Source organism: Panthera tigris, chromosome E1, assembly GCF_018350195.1.
Source record: "Panthera tigris isolate Pti1 chromosome E1, P.tigris_Pti1_mat1.1, whole genome shotgun sequence".
Taxonomy (NCBI): domain Eukaryota; kingdom Metazoa; phylum Chordata; class Mammalia; order Carnivora; family Felidae; genus Panthera; species Panthera tigris.
Genome location: NC_056673.1, coordinates 39,599,136 through 39,620,039, shown reverse-complemented (window position 1 = coordinate 39,620,039; position 20,904 = coordinate 39,599,136). Strand labels below are relative to the sequence as shown.

General features: G+C 44.2%; 1 protein-coding gene across 1 annotated transcript; it reads left to right on the top strand.

The window, feature by feature from the left end:
- Positions 1-304: 304 nt before the first annotated feature.
- Positions 305-11,441, top strand: LOC122233420 (keratin-associated protein 4-9-like). Its single transcript, XM_042965457.1, has 2 exons — positions 305-895; positions 10,560-11,441. Exons 1-2 carry the CDS (start codon positions 337-339, stop codon positions 11,186-11,188), a joined length of 1,188 nt encoding a protein of 395 aa, XP_042821391.1. The 5' UTR covers positions 305-336; the 3' UTR covers positions 11,189-11,441.
- Positions 11,442-20,904: the final 9,463 nt, after the last annotated feature.

Sequence of the window (20,904 nt, the reverse complement as noted above, 5' to 3'; positions counted from 1 at the left end):
ATGCCACCTATCACAAGACAGCCCACGGTGGAGGAAGATGAGGAGAAAGTGGTCAGGAAGATGCCAGTGGGTGTGAATCAGGAGGAAACACAGACCAGATAGAATTCATCACATCCAGAAAAGAAATTTTGTTTCCCACAAGTTTAAACCATTACATGCACAAACATTATTGTGTAATCTGATAATTAGTTAATATTAGGTAAACAAACACAAGGAAGATGTGTTGACAACTCACCACGGACGGGCAGTATATAAGAGGCCATGGCACGAGGAGACGTCAGACTCAAGCCCCTCACTCTCCTGGAAACCATCCCAGAACCTCCACCCTCTGACACCATGGTCAACTCCTGTTGTGGCTCCGTCTGCTCTGACCAGGGCTGTGGCCAGGAGACTTGTTGCCGCCCCAGCTGCTGCCAGACCACCTGCTGCAGGACCACCTGCTGTCGCCCCAGCTGCTGTGGCTCCAGCTGCTGCCAGCCTTGCTGCCGCCCCACCTGCTGCCAGACCACCTGCTGCAGGACCACTTGCTGCCGCCCCAGCTGCTGTGGTTCCAGCTGCTGTGGTTCCAGCTGCTGCCGCCCCAGCTGCTGCATCTCTAGCTGCTGCCGGCCCTGCTGTGGGGGTTCCAGCTGCTGTGGCTCCAGCTGCTGCCAGCCTTGCTGCCGACCCACCTGCTGCCAGACCACCTGCTGCAGGACCACCTGCTGCCGCCCCACCTGCTGCGTGTCCAGCTGCTGCCGCCCCTGCTGTGGGGGTTCCAGCTGCTGTGGCTCTAATTGCTGTGGCTCCAGCTGCTGCCAGCCTTGCTGCCGCCCCACCTGCTGCCAGACCACCTGCTGCCGGACCACCTGCTGCCGCCCCACCTGCTGTGTGTCCAGCTGCTGCCGCCCCAGCTGTTGCTAGACCCCCTGCCACCACCCACCAACCTGCTCTAGTGGCTCTTGCTGCTGCTGAGTGCCCTGACCTGCACCCTGCTGTTTTCATCAGCCAATCTCCTTCATGTCGTCCAACTGGGAGCTGAATCATGTGAGGCCAACTGTAAAACCTCAGCTCCCGGTGATTTTTCAACTGGTTGGCCTTGGAATATACCACCCCACCGCCCAATTCCCTCCCACCTCTTTCTTATGATGTCCATCCCAAGTCAGTACAAAGGTTGTATTTTCCCTGATATACGATAACATATCATCCCAACTGATGTATCTGTTACTGCCAGATGTTCTGTATGGAGATGTTTCTATATAGCAAATAAATCTTAACTTCCCAGGCATTAAATATAAAGAATCGTGTCTCATTCTTTTTTCCTTCGTGAATGGTCACCCTTAGCTGCCAGGTCTTCTAATTCTCTGCACAAAGAGGAGATCATAGCAGGCCATTTCAGGATTTTCACTTCTATCACCTCAGTCCTTCCCACACTAACAGTGTAGGATGGTGGCTTACAGCAAGCGCCTGGAACTCTCTGCGGAGGGCTCAGTCTACGTGAAGGAGCAGATCGCAAAGGACACAACAGGGAAGGCACGTGCCCGGGAGAAGCGTTCAAACGGTGGCCAGTAGTTGGTGCATAAGTGCTCTAGCCTCTATCCCCTCTAGTGGGACATGTGAGACCAGAGGGCCTCAGTAGCACTGAACGAACCCCCGATGCCCACAGGACTCACCTGCTGTTGAAATCAACCTGGATTGGTTTCTACCCTTCCCTGGATCACTTCACAGTATCCCTAGAGCACTACTTGGGATCACCTCCCAGACAATCTACTTGGTCTCAAGCCTCTGTTTTGAGCTCCGACCCTGAGGTCGACCTGACACCAGTGTTCCAAGTCTCAGTAACAGTGCCTTCAAACATTTCCCTATGATATGAACGGTCACTGGGTGACACCGTGGGCTCTTGACCTGATTCTCCGCTGAACCACTGAATCTTTTCATAGGATGCTGTTGCTTCTCACAGTTTGTGCACACTTGGTTTTAGACTTCCTGTGTCCAATTCTTGGAACATCATATATCCCAAAGGACCGCAGACACTCCCACGAATAAAACAGCTCGCCATGTTAGGAAGTGTCTCTCTCAAGGAGGCTATGCTTGAGGCGGACCGCACCAAACTGTGATTCTCACGTTGCATTCAAAACACCAGAGCCGACAACGGGTATTCCTGCATAAGTACTGCAGAAGGAAGGAGGTGCTCTCAGGAGACCCAGTGTAAAGCGGAGTCAGCACAGGGCAGTAAAAGAAGCTAAGACAAAGGGTGCTTTCAGTTCAACTCACCCCCGTATTCTGACCCACACATGAGGGGTGTGTACTGGGCCACGGACTCGCTCATCTTAGTGGAAAAAGCGGTTGGGCCTTTGTGCTCCTACGTCACCTATCGCTACCTGTCAACATCCTTTGGTGAGTGGAAAGGATGGAGAGGAAGAACTCCAGGTGGCCCCCACCCCAGAGCCTGAGACAGTTACCTGCAGATAGTGGGTGATCAGTGTGAACCACGCGTAGCCCACACTCGCACTACCTTGTGGATGAGGGCATGTATGACAAAGAGAATCAGAATGGGTTATCGTATACCTACTCCTGGTTCTGCCCATATCTATGCATTTCTCTCAGTAACCTTGTTCCAGGTCGTTTGCCACAGTTTCTATCAAAACCTAGAAGATGAGAGTTAGTGGGCAGCTTCTGCGCTCCTTTAGCTGACTTGCCTGGTAAAGTGACCATGGTCTCCATTCCTGAGAGTTCTGAACCCATGGTTCCTGTGTCCTCTTCAGACTACAACTACTTGTCCATCTGCAGTGAATGTCGGGAATAGGAATACCATGAATGTCCCTGTAGATCGCCTAAACATGTAATATGCTAAACATATTCCTTGTGGCTCCCATAGCTCCTATGTCTGGGCACTAGAAGTCCAAAAGGATAAGGTGGCAGCCGGAGGTTAATTCCACACAGAACTTTACCATGTCCCTTCCAGGTAGCTTTCCTGTCTTAGAGCCGAGACCTGTAGATGTTCACAGCCTACGATTATGGTAGAAGGCGGCACAAATTCCCCCCAGTGGATCACTGCGATGAAGGTAGTGAGGAACCTTCTCCTTTAACTCTGACATTAGATCAAGGTGTTTAAATAGGAACCATGAATGATTGTACATATCCAGTAGTGAGTTCAGCTCATATCTCATCCGACAGCCTGCAAACACATGAGTATTCCTGTTTCTGCTGAACCAATGGCCATAGATTCCTTCAGTAAGGATGAAAGAAATTCTATGATATATACTTGTGCAGCCCTTCATCCTCGACGATTGGCCTCTTCATTTCTAGGTTAATGGTTTCTAGGTCTACTAATAGCCTGACTCTGCAAACTCCGCCAGGGATCATGACTTTCCATTGGTTCATGGTCTCAGCCTTTGTTCTTTTATTCTTGTTCCTTTAATTGCATGCACACACCTATACACACACACACACACACACACACACACACACACACACACACTCTTCTATAAAGGTGTATCTGAGTTGGCTAACTATATCCTATATGAGGGACATCATGCTTTATTACCATATTGAAAGATCCCTGAGGGTCACATATCATTCTGCCCCCTTTGTCATTCCAACATTGTTGGCAATCACATAATTATACCCACATTACTTCCTACAATTAAGTCCTGCACATGACTCAGTCATTCAGAGCTATGACCATCCCCATTCTTCCTAGGGAGCACAGTTTGGTCACAGTATTCCCTACCACAACCTCTAACATTAGACCATAGGCACTCCTCTCCCAAGATGCTGCTGACACCGGTACTTGATGATTCCCTAATAGTGTGGTAAAGAGAGTGCCCCAGACCCTCCCAGGGAATGGCTGCTTGGCTTTGTGACCTTATGACTATATCCATTTTAGCATTTCTATTTCTTGGCACCTTTCGATGCCTCCCTTCTCACCTGTGTGTGCTGTGGTCCTAGATAAATCTATACTGGTTACCTACTGTTATGTAACATTACCCCCACATTTAGCAGCTTATAGTGACATTTATTTTCTCTATTTCTGAGGATCCAAATCCAGGTATGGCCCACCCAGACTCTCCATTTCATAGGGTTTCACATGGCTGCACTCAAGGTGCTGGCTAGCACTGGGGTCTCATCTGAGGTCTCACCTGGGGAAGACTCTACTTCCAACTACATTTATGTGGCAGGATTCAGATCCTTAAGGGCCACAGGAGGGAGGCCCTCGCTTCCTTGCTGGTTGTTGAATGGAGACTATGCTCAGTTCTTTGCTGCAAGGATCTCGCACGTAGGACCTGGCTTCATCAAAGCCAGTGAGAGAGAGAAAGAGTTGGCATTAAGATGAAAGTCACAATCTTTTGTAACTCAATCACTTGATGTTGTCATCTCCTGTTGATACGCAGTTTACTTGAGGGGTGGGAATTACATGACACCATGAACTCCAAGAGGTGGAAAACATTGGACCTTCTTGGAAGCTACCTACCCAAACTCTTCCATAATATTGAGTACAAAAGTTACACTTAGGGGCGCCTGGGTGGCTTGGTCGGTTGAGTGTCCGACTTCGGCTCAGGTCATGATCTCACAGTCCGTGAGTTCGAGCCCCGCGTCGGGCTCTGTGCTGACAGCTCAGAGCTTGGAGCCTGTTTCAGATTCTGTGTCTCCCTCTTTCTGCGACCCTCCCCCGTTCATGCTCTGTTTCTCTCTGTCTCAAAAATAAATAAAAACTTTAAAAAAAAAGTTACACTTACAGTAAGGTTTCATTCATATAAAAATTCAGAAAGATGCGAAATAAAACTGTATCATATAGGGATGCCTACATAGGTAATGAAACTGCAAGAAAAATAAATGAAAAGATTACTTCAAAAATCGGCATAATAATCATCTGTAGGGTGGAAAAATGTTCGTGGTCAAGAAAAGGCATAGAAGAGCCTTCTTAGTAGTAACAGGGTTCTATTTCTTGACTCAAGATTTTGATATGTGGATGTTTGCTCTATAACTATTTTTTTAATGTTTACTTATTTTTGAGGGAGCGAGAGAGAGACAGAGCACGATCAGGGGAGGGGCAGGAGAGGGAGACACAAAATCGGATGCAGGCTCCAGGCTCTGAGCTGTCAGCACAGAGGCCGACATGGGGCTCGAACCCACAGAATGCGAGATCATGACCTGAGCCGAAGCTGGACGCTCAACCAATTGAGCCACCCAGGTGCCCCTATAACTATTTTTTATCACATACATGTACTTTGTACGCTTTACACCATATGTGCATTTTTTTTCATTGTAAAAATGCAATATTAGGGTGTTGTTAGTCAAATGAATGCTTCCATGGGGTCTTCACAAGAAAAAGAATTCATATGTTAATATGTGAGCTGGCTCCTCCATGGAAAAATACAATATATAACAGTTGTTTTTTCTAATAGGATTTGAGAAGTGGTAAGCTTTCTTCTATTTCTCATTTTTCACGGTGAGATCCACTGACATTTACCAGTGGGTAAGAGATTTAGAAAGGTTTAGAAAGAGATTGCATTTGCCAGTGGGTCACAGATGGGCTCTTCTTTAAAAAACAATTTTTATTTAATTTATTTTTTTTTATTTACATCCAAGTTAGTTAGCAGATAGTGTAACAGTGATTTCAGGAGTAGATTCCTTAATGTCCCTTGCCCATTTAGCCCATCCCCCCTCCCTCAACCCCTCCACTAACCCTCTCTTTGTTCTCTCTTTGTTCTCCATATTTATGAGTCTCTTATGTTTTTGTCCCCCTCCCTGTTTTCATATTTTTCTTCCCTTCCATTATGTTCATCTGTTTTGTATCTTAAAGTCCTCATATGAGTGAAGTCATGTAATATTTGTCTTTCTCTGACTTGCTAGTTTTGCTTAGCATAATACCCTCTAGTTCCATCCACATAGTTGCAAATGGCAAGATTCCATTCTTTTTGATTGCTGAGTAATACTTCATTGTGGATATATGTGTGTGTGTGTGTATATATATATATATGTATGTATATATATATACGTATGTGTATATATATACACGTATGTATATATATACACGTATGTATATATATATACATATACATATATATATGTACGTATATATATATATACGTATATATATACATATACATATATATAAACGTTAGGGTGCATATGTCCCTTCGAAACAGCCCACCTGTATCCCTTGGGTAAATACCTAGTAGTGCAATTGCTGGGTCGTGGGGTAGTTGTACTTTTAATTTGTTGAGGAACCTCCATACTGTTTTCCAGAGTGGCTGCACCAGTTTGCATTCCCACCAGCAGTGCAAAAGAGATCCTCTTTCTCCACATCCTCGCCAACATCTGTTTTTGCCTGAGTCGTTAATGTTAGCCATTCTGATAGGTGTGAGGTGGTATCTCATGGTGGTTTTGATTCGTATTTCCCAGATGTCTTCTTTGGAGAAGTGTCTGTTCATGCCTTTTGCCCATTTCTTCACTGGATTATTTGTTTTGGGGGTGTTGAGTTTGATAAGTTCTTTATAGATTTTGGATACTAACCCTTTATCTGATATGTCGTTTGCAAATATCTTCTCCCATTCCGTGGGTTGCCTGTTAGTTTTGCTGATTGTTTCCTTTGTTGTGCAGAAACTTTTATTTTGATGAGGTCCCAGTAGTTCATTTTTGCTTTTGTCTCCCTTGCCTCCAGAGACATGCTCAGTAAGAAGCTGCTGTGGCCAAGGTCAAAGAGGTTTTTGCCTGCTTTCTCTTTGAGGATTTTGATGGCTTCCTGTCTTACATTTAGGCCTTTCATCCATTTTGAGTTTATTGTTGTGGATGGTGTAAGAAAGTGGTCCAGGTTCGTGTTTCTGCATGTCGCTGCCCAGTTTTCTCAGCACCACTTGCTGAAGAGACTGTCTTTATTCCATTGGATATTCTTTCCTGCTTTGTCAAAGATTAGTTGGCCATAAGTTTGTGGATCCCTTTCTGGGTTCTCTATTGTGCTCCACTGACCTGAGTGTCTGTTTTTGTGCCATACTGTCTTGATGATTACAGCTTTGTAATGCAGCTTGATGTCCAGAATTGTGATGTCTCCTGCATTGGGTTTCTTCTTCAAGAATGCTTTGGCTATTTGGGGTCTTTTCTGGTTCTACACAAATTTTAGGATTGTTTGTTCTACCTCTGTGAAGAATGCTGGTGTTAGTTTGATAGGGATTGCATTGAATATGTAGGCTGCTTTGGGTAGTATTGACCTTTTAACAATATTTGTTCTTCCTATCCAGGAGCATGGAATATTTTTCCTTTTTTGGGTTTGTCTTCTTCAATTTCTTTCATAAGCTTTCTATAGTTTTCAGTGTATAGATTTTTCACTTCTTTGGTTAGATTTATTCCTAGGTATCTTATGGTTTTGGGTGCAATTGTAAACAGCATCGATTCCTTGATTTCTCTTTCTGTTGCTTCTCTTTCTGTTGTTGGTGTATAGGAATGCAACCGATTTCTGTGCATTGATTTTATATCCTGCAACTTTGCTGAATTCATGAATCAGTTCTAGCAGTTTCTGGTGGAATCTTTTGGGTTTTCCATATAGAGTATCATGTCATCTGCAAAGAGTGAAAGTTTGACTCCCTCCTGGCCGATTTGGATGCCTTTTATTTCTTTGTGTTGTCTGACTGCTGAGGCTAAGACTTCCAATACTATGTTGAATAACAGTGGTGAGAGTGGACATCCCTGTCGTGTTCCTGACCTTACGGGGAAAGCTCTCAGTTTTTCCCCACTGAGGATGATATTAGTGTTGGGTTGTTCATATATGGCTTTTATGACCTCGAGGTATGATCCTTCTGCCCCTACTTTCTTGAGGGTTTTTATCAAGAAAGGACGCTGTATCTTGTCACATGCTTTCTCTGCATCTATTGAGAGGATCATACGGTTCTTGAACTCTCTTCCATTGATGTGATGAATCACGTTGATTGTTTTGCAGATATTGAACCAGCCCTGCATCCCAGGTATAAATCCCACTTGGGCGAGGTGAAGAATTTTTTTTTAAGTATTGTTGGATCCAGTTGGCTAATATCTTGAGGATTTTTGCATCCATGTTCATCAGGGAAATTGGTCTATAGATCCCCTTTTTAATGGGGTTGGTTTTGGAATCAAGGTAATGCTGGCTTCATAGAAAGGGTATGAAAGTTTTCCTTTCATTTCTATTTTTTGGAACAGCTTCAAGAGAATAGGTATGAACTCTTCCTTAAATGTTTGGTAGAAGTCCCCTGGAGAGCCATCTGGCTCTGGACTCTTGTGTTTTGGGACATTTTTGACTACTAATTCGATTTCTTTACTGGTTATGGGTCTGTTCAAATTTTCTACTTCTTGATGGGCTCTTAAATGTCTATGCTTTCCTTCTAACTCTAGCTCAGTACCAAGGGACAGATCCTCGTCCAACTACTGGACGTATTCTCTGCTCTTCAGACGATGTGGTATGGCCTGAATTTTTTCACAACAAATCTGCCAAAATGTAAAGTAAAAATACCACCTACTCTTACTTAAACACATGGGAATATATTGCTCTTAAGCTAAAAGAATGCCTTTTATAATGGGTTTATTCTGTTTGCCATGCGGAGATGAATTACCAGTACTTACTTGGCCATGTCTTGGCCTCCTTAAGCACTTCCTCTTACGTGGCCAGGAACCCAGCTTTCAGAGTGCAGCCAGAAATGGAAGTCAAGGCTGGTTGTCTACAAAGTAGTGACATGTAGACCTATATCTTGACATCAGGGATCATACTGGTTTCTTGTTTCTTTTCCCTCTGTAGATGAATTTTATAGTTTCTATAGATCTAGGATCTGCCATGGAAACAGCGAAGGGCCACCCACTCATTGCCGAGTCTCAGATTTCCTCCCTCCCTCCCTCCTTCCTTCCTTCCTTCCTTCCTTCCTTCCTTCCTCCCTTTCTTCTCCCTCCCTCTCTTTTTCTTTCTTTTTCTTTTTCTTTCTTTCTTTCTTTCTTTCTTTCTTTCTTTCTTTCTCTTTCTCTCTTTCTTTCTTTCTTTCTTTCCTTCTTTCCTTTTCTTTTCTTTTGTTTTCTTTTCTTTCTTTTCTTTCATCCAAGTTAGTGAACATACAGGGTAGTAATGGTTTCAGCAAAAGAAGTTAGTGATTCCTCACTTACATAAACACCCAGTGCCCATCCGAACAAGTGCCCTCCCCAATGCCATCACCCACTTAGCCCATTCCCCCACGCAAGCCCCTCCAGGGATCCTTAGTTAGTTCTCTGCCCTTAACAGTCTCTGTCTCTAGAGAGGGAGGCAAAGCCTAAGAGAGTCCTAAATACAGAGAACAAACCGAGGGTCAGTGGGGTGGGGAAAATGGGTGATGGGCACAGAGGAGGCACCCAGTGGGACAAGCACCAAGTGCTGCATGCAAGTGACAAACCAAGGGAATCAACTCCCAAAGCCAAGAAAGACCATGCTGCACACACTGCATATGTGCATTTTAAATAATATGAAAGACTTTTTTAAAAATTTAGGGCGCACTGAAATGCATCTCTATTTAAGATTAAAAATGAAAGATGGGCTTAAGGAATGCCTGGTTACCCTACCATGACATACATTGGAAACAGTTAGGATAAGTCTTGATACTTCTCTCGTATAGCACAAAATGAACCACTAATATATGCACCAGTGTTAGTGATTCGCATAGGCATAGGCATGTTAATGGTGCCAAACAGAGGAGAAATAACATATTCTCTAGAAACAGTATATATGCTAGAGATATATACTACATATCATCTATTCAAAAGTCTAGATCAAAACTAATCTATAGTGAAAAATACATGAAAACGGTGATTGCCTCTATGGTAGTTCAGACTTTAGTAAGGGACAAGTGGGGACTTTCTGCCATAATGGAAATGTTCTCCTGAGAGATGTGGGGATTACATGGACCTGCTTCTGTGTATCATAACTCATCACTATGGATGAGTACACTTAGGATAAATAGATTCAAATAAAAACAAACATACATGACACCAAGGTTAACACTTCATGAACTATGAAGCATGGCAGTGATGGGAACCATACAGATAATTGTCTGCCACGGTTGTAGGGTAGAGGACGTGATCCAAGGTAGAAACATCCAAAAGAATCCAGTCCAGGGGCTAGAAATCAGCAACGTCATATAAATCTACAGCTGTCCCCTTTGCTCAAAACTGCCCCACAAAAGAGGGCCTTTTCTTCTTGTCACATGCAGATCATTACTCATGCCACTGATCATTGGAAGAAATGCACAACCAAAAATAGGACTGCCCTTATCCTACCTGCTAGGGGATACAGGAGGGAGAGTACGAAATGTAATTGCAAATGCCACCTATCACAAGACAGCCCACGGTGGAGGAAGATGAGGAGAAAGTGGTCAGGAAGATGCCAGTGGGTGTGAATCAGGAGGAAACACAGACCAGATAGAATTCATCACATCCAGAAAAGAAATTTTGTTTCCCACAAGTTTAAACCATTACATGCACAAACATTATTGTGTAATCTGATAATTAGTTAATATTAGGTAAACAAACACAAGGAAGATGTGTTGACAACTCACCACGGACGGGCAGTATATAAGAGGCCATGGCACGAGGAGACGTCAGACTCAAGCCCCTCACTCTCCTGGAAACCATCCCAGAACCTCCACCCTCTGACACCATGGTCAACTCCTGTTGTGGCTCCGTCTGCTCTGACCAGGGCTGTGGCCAGGAGACTTGTTGCCGCCCCAGCTGCTGCCAGACCACCTGCTGCAGGACCACCTGCTGTCGCCCCAGCTGCTGTGGCTCCAGCTGCTGCCAGCCTTGCTGCCGCCCCACCTGCTGCCAGACCACCTGCTGCAGGACCACTTGCTGCCGCCCCAGCTGCTGTGGTTCCAGCTGCTGTGGTTCCAGCTGCTGCCGCCCCAGCTGCTGCATCTCTAGCTGCTGCCGGCCCTGCTGTGGGGGTTCCAGCTGCTGTGGCTCCAGCTGCTGCCAGCCTTGCTGCCGACCCACCTGCTGCCAGACCACCTGCTGCAGGACCACCTGCTGCCGCCCCACCTGCTGCGTGTCCAGCTGCTGCCGCCCCTGCTGTGGGGGTTCCAGCTGCTGTGGCTCTAATTGCTGTGGCTCCAGCTGCTGCCAGCCTTGCTGCCGCCCCACCTGCTGCCAGACCACCTGCTGCCGGACCACCTGCTGCCGCCCCACCTGCTGTGTGTCCAGCTGCTGCCGCCCCAGCTGTTGCTAGACCCCCTGCCACCACCCACCAACCTGCTCTAGTGGCTCTTGCTGCTGCTGAGTGCCCTGACCTGCACCCTGCTGTTTTCATCAGCCAATCTCCTTCATGTCGTCCAACTGGGAGCTGAATCATGTGAGGCCAACTGTAAAACCTCAGCTCCCGGTGATTTTTCAACTGGTTGGCCTTGGAATATACCACCCCACCGCCCAATTCCCTCCCACCTTTCTTATGATGTCCATCCCAAGTCAGTACAAAGGTTGTATTTTCCCTGATATACGATAACATATCATCCCAACTGATGTATCTGTTACTGCCAGATGTTCTGTATGGAGATGTTTCTATATAGCAAATAAATCTTAACTTCCCAGGCATTAAATATAAAGAATCGTGTCTCATTCTTTTTTCCTTCGTGAATGGTCACCCTTAGCTGCCAGGTCTTCTAATTCTCTGCACAAAGAGGAGATCATAGCAGGCCATTTCAGGATTTTCACTTCTATCACCTCAGTCCTTCCCACACTAACAGTGTAGGATGGTGGCTTACAGCAAGCGCCTGGAACTCTCTGCGGAGGGCTCAGTCTACGTGAAGGAGCAGATCGCAAAGGACACAACAGGGAAGGCACGTGCCCGGGAGAAGCGTTCAAACGGTGGCCAGTAGTTGGTGCATAAGTGCTCTAGCCTCTATCCCCTCTAGTGGGACATGTGAGACCAGAGGGCCTCAGTAGCACTGAACGAACCCCCGATGCCCACAGGACTCACCTGCTGTTGAAATCAACCTGGATTGGTTTCTACCCTTCCCTGGATCACTTCACAGTATCCCTAGAGCACTACTTGGGATCACCTCCCAGACAATCTACTTGGTCTCAAGCCTCTGTTTTGAGCTCCGACCCTGAGGTCGACCTGACACCAGTGTTCCAAGTCTCAGTAACAGTGCCTTCAAACATTTCCCTATGATATGAACGGTCACTGGGTGACACCGTGGGCTCTTGACCTGATTCTCCGCTGAACCACTGAATCTTTTCATAGGATGCTGTTGCTTCTCACAGTTTGTGCACACTTGGTTTTAGACTTCCTGTGTCCAATTCTTGGAACATCATATATCCCAAAGGACCGCAGACACTCCCACGAATAAAACAGCTCGCCATGTTAGGAAGTGTCTCTCTCAAGGAGGCTATGCTTGAGGCGGACCGCACCAAACTGTGATTCTCACGTTGCATTCAAAACACCAGAGCCGACAACGGGTATTCCTGCATAAGTACTGCAGAAGGAAGGAGGTGCTCTCAGGAGACCCAGTGTAAAGCGGAGTCAGCACAGGGCAGTAAAAGAAGCTAAGACAAAGGGTGCTTTCAGTTCAACTCACCCCCGTATTCTGACCCACACATGAGGGGTGTGTACTGGGCCACGGACTCGCTCATCTTAGTGGAAAAAGCGGTTGGGCCTTTGTGCTCCTACGTCACCTATCGCTACCTGTCAACATCCTTTGGTGAGTGGAAAGGATGGAGAGGAAGAACTCCAGGTGGCCCCCACCCCAGAGCCTGAGACAGTTACCTGCAGATAGTGGGTGATCAGTGTGAACCACGCGTAGCCCACACTCGCACTACCTTGTGGATGAGGGCATGTATGACAAAGAGAATCAGAATGGGTTATCGTATACCTACTCCTGGTTCTGCCCATATCTATGCATTTCTCTCAGTAACCTTGTTCCAGGTCGTTTGCCAGTTTCTATCAAAACCTAGAAGATGAGAGTTAGTGGGCAGCTTCTGCGCTCCTTTAGCTGACTTGCCTGGTAAAGTGACCATGGTCTCCATTCCTGAGAGTTCTGAACCCATGGTTCCTGTGTCCTCTTCAGACTACAACTACTTGTCCATCTGCAGTGAATGTCGGGAATAGGAATACCATGAATGTCCCTGTAGATCGCCTAAACATGTAATATGCTAAACATATTCCTTGTGGCTCCCATAGCTCCTATGTCTGGGCACTAGAAGTCCAAAAGGATAAGGTGGCAGCCGGAGGTTAATTCCACACAGAACTTTACCATGTCCCTTCCAGGTAGCTTTCCTGTCTTAGAGCCGAGACCTGTAGATGTTCACAGCCTACGATTATGGTAGAAGGCGGCACAAATTCCCCCCAGTGGATCACTGCGATGAAGGTAGTGAGGAACCTTCTCCTTTAACTCTGACATTAGATCAAGGTGTTTAAATAGGAACCATGATTGTACATATCCAGTAGTGAGTTCAGCTCATATCTCATCCGACAGCCTGCAAACACATGAGTATTCCTGTTTCTGCTGAACCAATGGCCATAGATTCCTTCAGTAAGGATGAAAGAAATTCTATGATATATACTTGTGCAGCCCTTCATCCTCGACGATTGGCCTCTTCATTTCTAGGTTAATGGTTTCTAGGTCTACTAATAGCCTGACTCTGCAAACTCCGCCAGGGATCATGACTTTCCATTGGTTCATGGTCTCAGCCTTTGTTCTTTTATTCTTGTTCCTTTAATTGCATGCACACACCTATACACACACACACACACACACACACACACACACACACACACACTCTTCTATAAAGGTGTATCTGAGTTGGCTAACTATATCCTATATGAGGGACATCATGCTTTATTACCATATTGAAAGATCCCTGAGGGTCACATATCATTCTTCCCCCTTTGTCATTCCAACATTGTTGGCAATCACATAATTATACCCACATTACTTCCTACAATTAAGTCCTGCACATGACTCAGTCATTCAGAGCTATGACCATCCCCATTCTTCCTAGGGAGCACAGTTTGGTCACAGTATTCCCTACCACAACCTCTAACATTAGACCATAGGCACTCCTCTCCCAAGATGCTGCTGACACCGGTACTTGATGATTCCCTAATAGTGTGGTAAAGAGAGTGCCCCAGACCCTCCCAGGGAATGGCTGCTTGGCTTTGTGACCTTATGACTATATCCATTTTAGCATTTCTATTTCTTGGCACCTTTCGATGCCTCCCTTCTCACCTGTGTGTGCTGTGGTCCTAGATAAATCTATACTGGTTACCTACTGTTATGTAACATTACCCCCACATTTAGCAGCTTATAGTGACATTTATTTTCTCTATTTCTGAGGATCCAAATCCAGGTATGGCCCACCCAGACTCTCCATTTCATAGGGTTTCACATGGCTGCACTCAAGGTGCTGGCTAGCACTGGGGTCTCATCTGAGGTCTCACCTGGGGAAGACTCTACTTCCAACTACATTTATGTGGCAGGATTCAGATCCTTAAGGGCCACAGGAGGGAGGCCCTCGCTTCCTTGCTGGTTGTTGAATGGAGACTATGCTCAGTTCTTTGCTGCAAGGATCTCGCACGTAGGACCTGGCTTCATCAAAGCCAGTGAGAGAGAGAAAGAGTTGGCATTAAGATGAAAGTCACAATCTTTTGTAACTCAATCACTTGATGTTGTCATCTCCTGTTGATACGCAGTTTACTTGAGGGGTGGGAATTACATGACACCATGAACTCCAAGAGGTGGAAAACATTGGACCTTCTTGGAAGCTACCTACCCAAACTCTTCCATAATATTGAGTACAAAAGTTACACTTAGGGGCGCCTGGGTGGCTTGGTCGGTTGAGTGTCCGACTTCGGCTCAGGTCATGATCTCACAGTCCGTGAGTTCGAGCCCCGCGTCGGGCTCTGTGCTGACAGCTCAGAGCTTGGAGCCTGTTTCAGATTCTGTGTCTCCCTCTTTCTGCGACCCTCCCCCGTTCATGCTCTGTTTCTCTCTGTCTCAAAAATAAATAAAAACTTTAAAAAAAAAGTTACACTTACAGTAAGGTTTCATTCATATAAAAATTCAGAAAGATGCGAAATAAAACTGTATCATATAGGGATGCCTACATAGGTAATGAAACTGCAAGAAAAATAAATGAAAAGATTACTTCAAAAATCGGCATAATAATCATCTGTAGGGTGGAAAAATGTTCGTGGTCAAGAAAAGGCATAGAAGAGCCTTCTTAGTAGTAACAGGGTTCTATTTCTTGACTCAAGATTTTGATATGTGGATGTTTGCTCTATAACTATTTTTTTAATGTTTACTTATTTTTGAGGGAGCGAGAGAGAGACAGAGCACGATCAGGGGAGGGGCAGGAGAGGGAGACACAAAATCGGATGCAGGCTCCAGGCTCTGAGCTGTCAGCACAGAGGCCGACATGGGGCTCGAACCCACAGAATGCGAGATCATGACCTGAGCCGAAGCTGGACGCTCAACCAATTGAGCCACCCAGGTGCCCCTATAACTATTTTTTATCACATACATGTACTTTGTACGCTTTACACCATATGTGCATTTTTTTTCATTGTAAAAATGCAATATTAGGGTGTTGTTAGTCAAATGAATGCTTCCATGGGGTCTTCACAAGAAAAAGAATTCATATGTTAATATGTGAGCTGGCTCCTCCATGGAAAAATACAATATATAACAGTTGTTTTTTCTAATAGGATTTGAGAAGTGGTAAGCTTTCTTCTATTTCTCATTTTTCACGGTGAGATCCACTGACATTTACCAGTGGGTAAGAGATTTAGAAAGGTTTAGAAAGAGATTGCATTTGCCAGTGGGTCACAGATGGGCTCTTCTTTAAAAAACAATTTTTATTTAATTTATTTTTTTTTATTTACATCCAAGTTAGTTAGCAGATAGTGTAACAGTGATTTCAGGAGTAGATTCCTTAATGTCCCTTGCCCATTTAGCCCATCCCCCCTCCCTCAACCCCTCCACTAACCCTCTCTTTGTTCTCTCTTTGTTCTCCATATTTATGAGTCTCTTATGTTTTTGTCCCCCTCCCTGTTTTCATATTTTTCTTCCCTTCCATTATGTTCATCTGTTTTGTATCTTAAAGTCCTCATATGAGTGAAGTCATGTAATATTTGTCTTTCTCTGACTTGCTAGTTTTGCTTAGCATAATACCCTCTAGTTCCATCCACATAGTTGCAAATGGCAAGATTCCATTCTTTTTGATTGCTGAGTAATACTTCATTGTGGATATATGTGTGTGTGTGTATATATATATATATGTATGTATATATATATACGTATGTGTATATATATACACGTATGTATATATATACACGTATGTATATATATATACATATACATATATATATGTACGTATATATATATATACGTATATATATACATATACATATATATAAACGTTAGGGTGCATATGTCCCTTCGAAACAGCCCACCTGTATCCCTTGGGTAAATACCTAGTAGTGCAATTGCTGGGTCGTGGGGTAGTTGTACTTTTAATTTGTTGAGGAACCTCCATACTGTTTTCCAGAGTGGCTGCACCAGTTTGCATTCCCACCAGCAGTGCAAAAGAGATCCTCTTTCTCCACATCCTCGCCAACATCTGTTTTTGCCTGAGTCGTTAATGTTAGCCATTCTGATAGGTGTGAGGTGGTATCTCATGGTGGTTTTGATTCGTATTTCCCAGATGTCTTCTTTGGAGAAGTGTCTGTTCATGCCTTTTGCCCATTTCTTCACTGGATTATTTGTTTTGGGGGTGTTGAGTTTGATAAGTTCTTTATAGATTTTGGATACTAACCCTTTATCTGATATGTCGTTTGCAAATATCTTCTCCCATTCCGTGGGTTGCCTGTTAGTTTTGCTGATTGTTTCCTTTGTTGTGCAGAAACTTTTATTTTGATGAGGTCCCAGTAGTTCATTTTTGCTTTTGTCTCCCTTGCCTCCAGAGACATGCTCAGTAAGAAGCTGCTGTGGCCAAGGTCAAAGAGGTTTTTGCCTGCTTTCTCTTTGAGGATTTTGATGGCTTCCTGTCTTACATTTAGGCCTTTCATCCATTTTGAGTTTATTGTTGTGGATGGTGTAAGAAAGTGGTCCAGGTTCGTGTTTCTGCATGTCGCTGCCCAGTTTTCTCAGCACCACTTGCTGAAGAGACTGTCTTTATTCCATTGGATATTCTTTCCTGCTTTGTCAAAGATTAGTTGGCCATAAGTTTGTGGATCCCTTTCTGGGTTCTCTATTGTGCTCCACTGACCTGAGTGTCTGTTTTTGTGCCATACTGTCTTGATGATTACAGCTTTGTAATGCAGCTTGATGTCCAGAATTGTGATGTCTCCTGCATTGGGTTTCTTCTTCAAGAATGCTTTGGCTATTTGGGGTCTTTTCTGGTTCTACACAAATTTTAGGATTGTTTGTTCTACCTCTGTGAAGAATGCTGGTGTTAGTTTGATAGGGATTGCATTGAATATGTAGGCTGCTTTGGGTAGTATTGACCTTTTAACAATATTTGTTCTTCCTATCCAGGAGCATGGAATATTTTTCCTTTTTTGGGTTTGTCTTCTTCAATTTCTTTCATAAGCTTTCTATAGTTTTCAGTGTATAGATTTTTCACTTCTTTGGTTAGATTTATTCCTAGGTATCTTATGGTTTTGGGTGCAATTGTAAACAGCATCGATTCCTTGATTTCTCTTTCTGTTGCTTCTCTTTCTGTTGTTGGTGTATAGGAATGCAACCGATTTCTGTGCATTGATTTTATATCCTGCAACTTTGCTGAATTCATGAATCAGTTCTAGCAGTTTCTGGTGGAATCTTTTGGGTTTTCCATATAGAGTATCATGTCATCTGCAAAGAGTGAAAGTTTGACTCCCTCCTGGCCGATTTGGATGCCTTTTATTTCTTTGTGTTGTCTGACTGCTGAGGCTAAGACTTCCAATACTATGTTGAATAACAGTGGTGAGAGTGGACATCCCTGTCGTGTTCCTGACCTTACGGGGAAAGCTCTCAGTTTTTCCCCACTGAGGATGATATTAGTGTTGGGTTGTTCATATATGGCTTTTATGACCTCGAGGTATGATCCTTCTGCCCCTACTTTCTTGAGGGTTTTTATCAAGAAAGGACGCTGTATCTTGTCACATGCTTTCTCTGCATCTATTGAGAGGATCATACGGTTCTTGAACTCTCTTCCATTGATGTGATGAATCACGTTGATTGTTTTGCAGATATTGAACCAGCCCTGCATCCCAGGTATAAATCCCACTTGGGCGAGGTGAAGAATTTTTTTTTAAGTATTGTTGGATCCAGTTGGCTAATATCTTGAGGATTTTTGCATCCATGTTCATCAGGGAAATTGGTCTATAGATCCCCTTTTTAATGGGGTTGGTTTTGGAATCAAGGTAATGCTGGCTTCATAGAAAGGGTATGAAAGTTTTCCTTTCATTTCTATTTTTTGGAACAGCTTCAAGAGAATAGGTATGAACTCTTCCTTAAATGTTTGGTAGAAGTCCCCTGGAGAGCCATCTGGCTCTGGACTCTTGTGTTTTGGGACATTTTTGACTACTAATTCGATTTCTTTACTGGTTATGGGTCTGTTCAAATTTTCTACTTCTTGATGGGCTCTTAAATGTCTATGCTTTCCTTCTAACTCTAGCTCAGTACCAAGGGACAGATCCTCGTCCAACTACTGGACGTATTCTCTGCTCTTCAGACGATGTGGTATGGCCTGAATTTTTTCACAACAAATCTGCCAAAATGTAAAGTAAAAATACCACCTACTCTTACTTAAACACATGGGAATATATTGCTCTTAAGCTAAAAGAATGCCTTTTATAATGGGTTTATTCTGTTTGCCATGCGGAGATGAATTACCAGTACTTACTTGGCCATGTCTTGGCCTCCTTAAGCACTTCCTCTTACGTGGCCAGGAACCCAGCTTTCAGAGTGCAGCCAGAAATGGAAGTCAAGGCTGGTTGTCTACAAAGTAGTGACATGTAGACCTATATCTTGACATCAGGGATCATACTGGTTTCTTGTTTCTTTTCCCTCTGTAGATGAATTTTATAGTTTCTATAGATCTAGGATCTGCCATGGAAACAGCGAAGGGCCACCCACTCATTGCCGAGTCTCAGATTTCCTCCCTCCCTCCCTCCTTCCTTCCTTCCTTCCTTCCTTCCTTCCTTCCTTCCTCCCTTTCTTCTCCCTCCCTCTCTTTTTCTTTCTTTTTCTTTCTCTTTCTTTCTTTCTTTCTTTCTTTCTTTCTTTCTTTCTTTCTTTCTCTTTCTTTCTTTCTTTCTTTCTTTCCTTCTTTCCTTTTCTTTTCTTTTGTTTTCTTTTCTTTCTTTTCTTTCATCCAAGTTAGTGAACATACAGGGTAGTAATGGTTTCAGCAAAAGAAGTTAGTGATTCCTCACTTACATAAACACCCAGTGCCCATCCGAACAAGTGCCCTCCCCAATGCCATCACCCACTTAGCCCATTCCCCCACGCAAGCCCCTCCAGGGATCCTTAGTTAGTTCTCTGCCCTTAACAGTCTCTGTCTCTAGAGAGGGAGGCAAAGCCTAAGAGAGTCCTAAATACAGAGAACAAACCGAGGGTCAGTGGGGTGGGGAAAATGGGTGATGGGCACAGAGGAGGCACCCAGTGGGACAAGCACCAAGTGCTGCATGCAAGTGACAAACCAAGGGAATCAACTCCCAAAGCCAAGAAAGACCATGCTGCACACACTGCATATGTGCATTTTAAATAATATGAAAGACTTTTTTAAAAATTTAGGGCGCACTGAAATGCATCTCTATTTAAGATTAAAAATGAAAGATGGGCTTAAGGAATGCCTGGTTACCCTACCATGACATACATTGGAAACAGTTAGGATAAGTCTTGATACTTCTCTCGTATAGCACAAAATGAACCACTAATATATGCACCAGTGTTAGTGATTCGCATAGGCATAGGCATGTTAATGGTGCCAAACAGAGGAGAAATAACATATTCTCTAGAAACAGTATATATGCTAGAGATATATACTACATATCATCTATTCAAAAGTCTAGATCAAAACTAATCTATAGTGAAAAATACATGAAAACGGTGATTGCCTCTATGGTAGTTCAGACTTTAGTAAGGGACAAGTGGGGACTTTCTGCCATAATGGAAATGTTCTCCTGAGAGATGTGGGGATTACATGGACCTGCTTCTGTGTATCATAACTCATCACTATGGATGAGTACACTTAGGATAAATAGATTCAAATAAAAACAAACATACATGACACCAAGGTTAACACTTCATGAACTATGAAGCATGGCAGTGATGGGAACCATACAGATAATTGTCTGCCACGGTTGTAGGGTAGAGGACGTGATCCAAGGTAGAAACATCCAAAAGAATCCAGTCCAGGGGCTAGAAATCAGCAACGTCATATAAATCTACAGCTGTCCCCTTTGCTCAAAACTGCCCCACAAAAGAGGGCCTTTTCTTCTTGTCACATGCAGATCATTACTCATGCCACTGATCATTGGAAGAAATGCACAACCAAAAATAGGACTGCCCTTATCCTACCTGCTAGGGGATACAGGAGGGAGAGTACGAAATGTAATTGCAAATGCCACCTATCACAAGACAGCCCACGGTGGAGGAAGATGAGGAGAAAGTGGTCAGGAAGATGCCAGTGGGTGTGAATCAGGAGGAAACACAGACCAGATAGAATTCATCACATCCAGAAAAGAAATTTTGTTTCCCACAAGTTTAAACCATTACATGCACAAACATTATTGTGTAATCTGATAATTAGTTAATATTAGGTAAACAAACACAAGGAAGATGTGTTGACAACTCACCATGGACGGGCAGTATATAAGAGGCCATGGCACGAGGAGACGTCAGACTCAAGCCCCTCACTCTCCTGGAAACCATCCCAGAACCTCCACCCTCTGACACC